This window comes from Pterocles gutturalis, unplaced genomic scaffold (assembly GCF_000699245.1).
Source record: "Pterocles gutturalis isolate BGI_N339 unplaced genomic scaffold, ASM69924v1 scaffold964, whole genome shotgun sequence".
In the NCBI taxonomy this organism is placed as follows: Eukaryota; Metazoa; Chordata; class Aves; order Pterocliformes; family Pteroclidae; genus Pterocles; species Pterocles gutturalis.
Window position 1 is genome coordinate 50850 of NW_010127786.1, and position 8079 is coordinate 58928.

The 8079-nt window shown below is 38.4% G+C and overlaps 1 protein-coding gene across 1 annotated transcript; it reads right to left on the reverse strand.

The window, feature by feature from the left end:
* Window positions 1-6527: 6527 nt before the first annotated feature.
* TIGD4 (tigger transposable element derived 4) lies at window positions 6528-8063 on the reverse strand. Its single transcript, XM_010079369.1, has one exon. It carries the CDS (start codon window positions 8061-8063, stop codon window positions 6528-6530), a length of 1536 nt encoding a protein of 511 aa, XP_010077671.1.
* Window positions 8064-8079: the final 16 nt, after the last annotated feature.

Consider the following 8079-nt stretch of genomic DNA (forward strand, 5'->3'; position numbering starts at 1 on the left):
TAATAAAAATTACAAAAATAGTTTAGTAGCTGTTGGGATCTGCATATAAGAAGTTTATCTCTTTAATTCAGAGATCTCAAGTCTGTACTACAAAGTGTCTCTTGGTAACTTCTGAAATGCCGTACCAATTTTCAAGCTCATCTGACTCTTCCTGCAACTTCTAGACTACACAGAAATACTGCTCATACGCGAGTCCTGTTCCAGCCTTGCATTGTCTCTAGGCAAATCTCTGTTTGCTGGCTGAACGTAGACGAGCCCTGGGCAGCGCAGTGACGTACAGTTTACACAGATCATGTCCCACTAGCTCTGGGAGAAAAACCCCTCTGTCAATTAATTTTGCAGTGGAGCCGAATTACAGGTGGCCATTTCTTGCCATCCTGAATTCAGTCAGCTTGTGGTGTTCTCTCTCCTGTCAGTTTCTGTGGTTCATTTGTGTATGGATGTGGAGACTTTCAGAGCACTCTGAATATTGATTTTGAATTACAAGTTCTGCTTAACCTGAGTTACAAGTTCTCCTTGATCTCCTGTGGGGAATCTGAATGGATGAGGACCTTGCCTTTCCACTCCTCCTTTTTATGATCCACCTGCTTTCCTCCAAGATCACACATGGGCTGCCTACAAAGCCAAACGGGGCATAAATATCTAAAAACTCACAAACAACTATTGAAACAGAAAAAAATCATAGTGAAAATAAACAACAAAAAAAGTAAATTTAAACAAAAACCTTCATAGAAGCTAGCTAAGCTCTGAGCTGGCTTTCAATCGGATTTATTTTATGTGACACTGTAACACACTTAGCTGTGTAAACAAATAGCCCCAAATTCTTTCTCTGTGCAGGTCTTGTTTATGGGTTTATTTTTTTTTTATGAGCTTAAAAATGAATCAAATTCATGCTGGGGATCAGGAATGCAAAAGAAAGGCTCAAGCAAAGGAAAGACTTGAAAGTGATAGAAATAAAGAATGGGAGAAAACTAAATGCAAAAAGGTAGAGTTAGGGAAAATAACATACTTACTATGTAATCTTTGATCTAAGGGTATCATGAAGACATACTGAGTAAAATAGAAAGTAAAAAACCTGGTTGTCTCCAGAAAGAGTTAAATATTTGCTTTTGGAGAAGAGAAATTGGCATTGAATCACTGAAAGGAGGAAAAGGGAGTCTGAAATCTAGTTTAAACACTAGAGGGGCCAGTAAAAGAGGAGGGAAGAAAGATCCAAAGAGCTTAGGGGTATGATATTTAGCAATGGAAATATAAAAGTGAACTGTGGCAAGGATGCTATACAGGCAGATAAGGGTAAGAGATGAAAGAGAAAAGGGAATGGCTTAGATAAAGATACTAAATGTCAAATTGAGAATTTCAAAAGTCTAGATCAGAAGGGACAACTGACAGAAGGAAAAAATGAAGACACCTGAAAGGAGAGAAAGATTACGTGTGTTATTAGCAATTCCCTCAGACATCCCAGGCGACTGCTGGAAAAAGCACTGCTCACCCTCCTCTGCAAAAATAAAAGACAAAAAGAAAGATGGACAGACTAAATGCTCTTGGCTACGTGAAGCAAGGATGTGGGAAGACCGCTAAATACAGCAATGGAGAAATTAGTGCCTGAGGTCATGAGCATGTGTACTAACAGGGTGATACTAGCTGATACACGAGATGATTCAAAAATACCACCTGCAAAAGATAGTATTAGAAATAAGGAGAAAAGCAGCTTGCCAGAAGGTTGTGCTGAGAATCCTAACATTAACACTAGTTAGCAGGATATAGATGAATTTCAAATTAGAGAAGGCAATAGATGGAAAAAAAGGTAGAAGAGAAAAGAAAGAAAACTCTGAATAGCAAAACATCATAGTACATCATTTCTGCAGAAATATGAGGCACCAACACTGCTAGAAGGATAAAGGTGGTTTCAGTATGTTGTCTCATGTGCACGATGCGGTGGCAGCCCCGCAGCACATGGCTCAAGAGAAGTGGATGACTTCAGATGAGAAATCCAGCAACTAGTTATCACACGCTGGAGTGATCCTTCTTGAATAGCAAGTGTTTTGCAAGAGCTTCTCCAGCGAGTAGAGCTCTTCAGCTTTGCTACTGAGCAGGGGCCAGCTGAGACCTTTTACCACCCCCTGGGATGGCTCTCTTGGCAACCCCGTGTCCCGCAGAGTTTTCAAACATCTGGTTGATGTATGATGAATGGTGTTTCATTTGGCATTTGGGCTGAGGTTGCACCATCCCATTGGACCACAACTTTCTCAGACAGATGAGTCACTGCCCTGGTGATTAGAACCAAGAAAGCTTAGGAAGAACGTGGCTTTCAGCTGAAATACTGTAACACACAGTAAGGCATTTTAAAAATTGTTGTAAGTATGGCACCTTCTCACCCAGCAGATCTGGTAATTCAGGGTGGTATTCGTTCACTTTACTGATCGCAGTAGTTTGTAATCTGCACTTTTCCATTCCGCTCAAGGAGCAGAGGTGACACAGCTACGAAACAGTCAGTGAGACACTACTGGTTTTCCCACTCTGCCTTAACCCAGAAGTTGTGTGGTCTTAACTAGACCAAGGCAGGTAAACAGCCACAGTTGTCAGAGAGAAAATACATCTCAAATGGAGAAACTAGCAACAAGGGCAACGAGCCACACTGGAATTACTGATCCCATAAAACAATGGTGTGGTTATACGTTATACCACTAGAAGGGAATTGTGTGTCTGCACAACGCTGCTTGCCCAATATACAAGCTGTGTGTGAAAACAGGCTGTCAGACATAAACTTGTTATCTTTTCATCTGTTGCAAAGATTTTTTTATTGTTAATGAATGTATCGAGAGAAGTAAGCTGTCACTCGTTGCATCGCAGAAGTTTCAGTTGGGTTTGTTTGCTGATGAATTGAATGGGTTTGGTTCTGATTTTCACAGAAGGAACCCCTAAATAGCCATATTAAAACATCTAGATACAAATACTATCTGCCTTGCTTAAATATAAAGCTCTTCTCTGGTCACAGCACCATTCAGGTCCCAACAGGAACATTGCAAAGTCCTCCTTTAACAACTGCCTCCCAAAAATAGGAAGCACCAGCTTTTATTGCTATTAAAGGAAGAAAATAATGTGAAATGCTGTCATTGTATGCCATGGTTGCCCAGTGACAACACGTTTTAGTGAAGTGTTGTGTAGGCCAATAGTCACTCTACCATCTCAATTTAACACAACCACCAAAAAAATCTTGAAGGTATTTTATTAGTATTTTAATGTTATAATTTAATCTACATTTATGAAAATACTGCAGTTAACATTTAAAATCACTAAGGGTTCTGTGGTTTTGAGACTATAATTCTCAAGATTTACATAATAATGAGAAACCAGCAACTTATTTACTCCCTCAATTACTTAGCTATCAGTATGTCACAAATCCTGGGTTTACAGGCAGGTATGGATTGCTCTCCTATAAATCACTGACTTCCCCCCGCCCTGCTGTTTTTGCCTAAGGGTGCAAAAACTTGCTAAAGTAATTTCTTTTTATCATTAGAGGTAAGTAACCTTCCTTTGAGTATCAGTTTTGAAAGGAGATGTAGTTTTATAGATCTGAAAGGTATCCAGAACTGCACACAACAGCAACAGTGCAATATTTATTAAAATTTTCAAATGCTGATGTATTTTGAAAAGCATACTTGATTTTACATATTACTGTTCTCAAGAATGACACCGAGGGTGCTTTTGGTTATATCAAACATACTTTCCAATTTTTTTTTTTTTTTTCTATTTTGGCCTTGCTTGGAGGTCAGTTACAGTTTTAAAACTTAATCTTTTCAGTTCACATTTCTAGAAGTCACTTTGGGTTACTGAAAGTGACCTCACTGACTTGATGCCAAAGCACCTAATTATTATCTAACTGTAGCATAGAGTAGAAAAGCGTACAGGAAAAAGCACGTAGTTGTCCAAACTAATATCTAGCAAACTACAGCCTTAGTAACCTGCCTTTTGTAGAAAAGGTTCTTCTTTTTAAATGTGGTGCAGTCTAAAGCAATATTCCTCCTCTCCCTCCAGCAGATACCACCCCAGACATAAAAAGCCAGTGTCCTGGTTTACCTAGACAATGTAAAAAAATCTCTAGCTCAAACTGTGTACACAGGCTAAAATGACTAACATTTACAGAGTGTGCCACCTCCTTTTTCACTGCTAGCATTTTGGAGCTGAGGAGTCTGCATTTCCCTGAGAACAAACACCTGAAATAGCAACAAGCTTTATAACAGATTTCACATTCTCTGTTTGACTATAAATGTGACCAAAATCCAAGTGAAAAGAAATATTTGGTCTCCTAAATAATTTTGAAAGCTGTAAGTGCTAGAATACAAAGTGTCTGACCTAAAAAAATAGTTTCACTGACTGCATTTTAGCTTGGCTTCTCTGAATGAACTAAGAGGCTAGGAAAAAGTCATATATTCTCTAAAGATACAGGATTTCAAGGGGTTGTATGTTTTTTAAGGCAAGTTCCACAATTCACCTTCACAGTCCAGGACAAATTACTAAATCCTTTCTGCTGTTTTGATGAGGGAGTACAACAGCACTCCATACATCATTAGCTAACAATATTATTTCCTGATTTTCTAAGCCTCATCTTGCAAAGACTACACTTTTTGTAGGTGGAACCCTTGTTTTACCAAGATTTGCTACTTACTTAGGCAAGCCTTTCTCACTCAGATCAACACTTTCACACTCAGAATTCTCTTAGAAGGAAACAGTCTCCTTATCTAGATCCTGGGCTGATGATGTCCACATGGAGTTGAATCTTAAAGAATATACAAATTTACTATATGGAAAATATAAACATTTTCCTAAACTTGCCTTTAGCAGGAGAAGCTGTTGCAAAGAAAAACATGGATTTTAAATCAAAATATTACTGAAGAAAAATTATCCATAGGGCTCTGTGGGATTTATATGAACTTCAAATAAGCTTAGCCAGAATAAAAAGTACTTTCCATAAGCTTGTTCTAAAGTATTTAAGCAAGCAAAATGTGTTATTTGACACAGCTTCCAAATTTGAAAGATGTTGCATCTGTATTTTAACACAATAAATAGTTAACAGAGCACCTCTTTCACAGAATCTATACATCTCTGTGCGAGACTTTATTTTTGGAATTTCAACAGAATTTATTTCATTAGAACTTCCTTTGGATGGAATTAATATCAGATATTGCATAATAAGAAACTAGAAGTTTATGGGGGGTTTTTTTGTAGGAGTTCCAGTAAAACTTTCATACAGTTTAGCCCAGGCATTTTCTCCCCCTCCCCCCCACCCCAGTTTCACCACTTTCCAAAAATTTGATACATTTTCTGAAATGCTTTTAGAAATGGATATACTGTCCTGCACCAGAAGGAACAACAAACAAAGCTTTAGCCAAACTATTTATTGAAAACTGAAGCTTCAAGTAAGCAAGAGATTGTTTCTCATGGTTTAATTACAGGCACCACAATAGATTCTTTATTACACAGGTTTCCTGAACGGCTTCCATAAAATATTTCATTCTTCCTCTAAAATAGAAAAATTATTATATCTAACTTTTGAAAAAAAATAAAACTGGTAGATATGGAAAATATTTAAAACAGGTTTTGCAAAAAGTCACGAACAGTATGTCTCAAACAAATTGAGATTTTTGTCTCTGGTATAATTACAATGCTTGAAACTGCTCCACACTTGAAGACGTGTGAGTGCACTGTCATTTACTCAATTTCACATGGCATTCACGCGAACAGCCCCCCATTCATGGCACCTGTAATACTGAACTGCGTTTGGTGCATTGACTCCTGCCACAAACCCTTCAAGTACAGTAAATAAAAGAAGACATCAGTAAGGTTCTGAGTGCAGATACTGCATAAACTGATTTTTTTTTTCTCTGTATTTACTGTAGAAATACACAGAGTTGCACGGAAGAACCTACATCAAATCCAAATACCAAAAAGGCTGAGAGAATGACCTTCCTTTTTGACCTCTTCAAAGACCAAGTACAGGTTTGTTTGCCTTTTGACTCTCAGATAAATGATTATGCCATCCGTGTGTATCCACAAATGAGCAGCTTTAAGAAAACAAAACATATCCCAAGCTGCTAACTTTCTGCTGTTCATCATATACTACAAGAATAAACTACGGCCAGAATTCTTGAACAAGGACAAAAAAAAATTATTAAAAAAACCCCTTAGTTCTCAGAACTTAAGCATGTTATTTTCTGTGTTATTCAATTTTTCATTTAAGTATCAAAAGCACCGAGCTGATAAAAATTTTTACTATTCCACTGTCAACAGTACCAAAGACACCGGTGAAATTATCGATGTGAAGAAGTGCTAATCTCTTCTTGAAGAAAGAGTTACAAGTGGGCACCAGTTCATCATGAACGCACCGAACTGCTCAAAGAATTGCTTTTGCCTCCACTGTACTTAAAACAGTTACACTGCAACGACACTTGTTACTAAGCTGCCTATTTTTGTTTACTTATCTAATTCCTTTTTTTCCAATTACATGCTTCCACAGTTTGATAAAATATTTATTTACATGCTACATGTCGAATAAAATTCTCCAGGTCAGCTAGGGAGTCGTGAAGAGAATCATTCATGTCTTGACTTCTGAGAAACTTTCGAAGGGTATCTAAAGCACTCAAAGCCTCATTTTTTGTTGGTAAAGGCTGTTCGGCTCCCTGAAATCTATCACCTTCCTCCTTTTCTTCTTCACCAACAAATGTCCCAGCTTTATCTGATGTGCTTTCTTTGGCACACATCCTTTCATTATTTGTGGACATTTCGCAAGTCACCAAGCCATCATCTAGAGCTGCATACTCCTCCAAAGATAAACCTTCTGGAAACTCTACTCCAGCTGCCTGTGCATGTGCAATCAAATCAAAATCACTTTCAACCTCTGTGTCATTACCATTTGCCTTGGTTTCTATTTTGAATCCTGCTTCACTGTAACTTTTTACAATAGTCTCTCGTGTGATTTTCCTCCAGCACAGGTGCAACATTTCAATTACATCAAGAAGAGTCAGCGTAAACTCTTTATTACCTCCTACACAGTCAACAAATCTCTTGATAAGACAGCACCTGTATTTAACCTTCAGACTTCTGATAACCCCTTGGTTTGCAGCTATACACGAAGAAGAGTCTGGAGGAAAGAACACCAATTTGACAGACTTCAGGTTCTTTACTTCTGTATGAGCTGGGAGAGAATCAACAAGAATAACTATTCGTCGCTGCTGTGCTTGAAATCTGTCATCAAGTTTATGCATCCACCGTTCAAACACTTCTGAAGTCATCCATGCCATGTCATTTGCTTCATAATCCACAGGTAGCAACTTCATGTCTTTGAAACAGCGCTGACTTTTGTTTTCTCCTATAACAAGCAAAGGAAGTTTCTCGGAACCATCCATATTTGTACCCACCACTATGGTTATTCTCTCTTTGCTTAGTTTATCTACAGAAAAAGTTTCCCCTTTAAATGCAAATGTGTTATGTGGTAACATCTGATACAACAACCCAGTCTCCTGTATACAAAACACATTTTTTGGCTCATAATCATTTACATAAGGAAGAACATTTTGGTACCAAAGAGTTGGAGCATCCACTGTAGTAGCAGCAGCTGCTTCTACAGGCTGAGCTCTGAAAACTAAACCATACCTTGACTTGAAACGATCGAGCCAGCCATTACTGCATTTAAAATCACTATGTCCAAGCTTCTGGGCAAAATCATTAGCCTTGAGGCGCAACATGGGACCGTTTACCGGCACATCCAAGCACTGAGCAACTCTGTACCACTTCATCAATGCCTCCTCCACGTCAGTATGAACACCAGTCCTTAGTCTTTTTCTTTTAGGATCAAATTGTAAAGTTTCAATGGCTTTCAAAACTTTTTCTTTATTCTTCATAATTGAAGACAAGGAATTCTTCTTTATGCCATACTTGGCTGCGACGTCTGCCTTTTTCTCGCCGCTCTCCACAGCACTTATGATGTCTATTTTTTCCTCTATAGATATGCTTTTTTTCCTCCTCACCAGGGGCTGGGGCTGAGGACCCCCCGCAGGCTCTGCCATGGCGGCACATCCACAC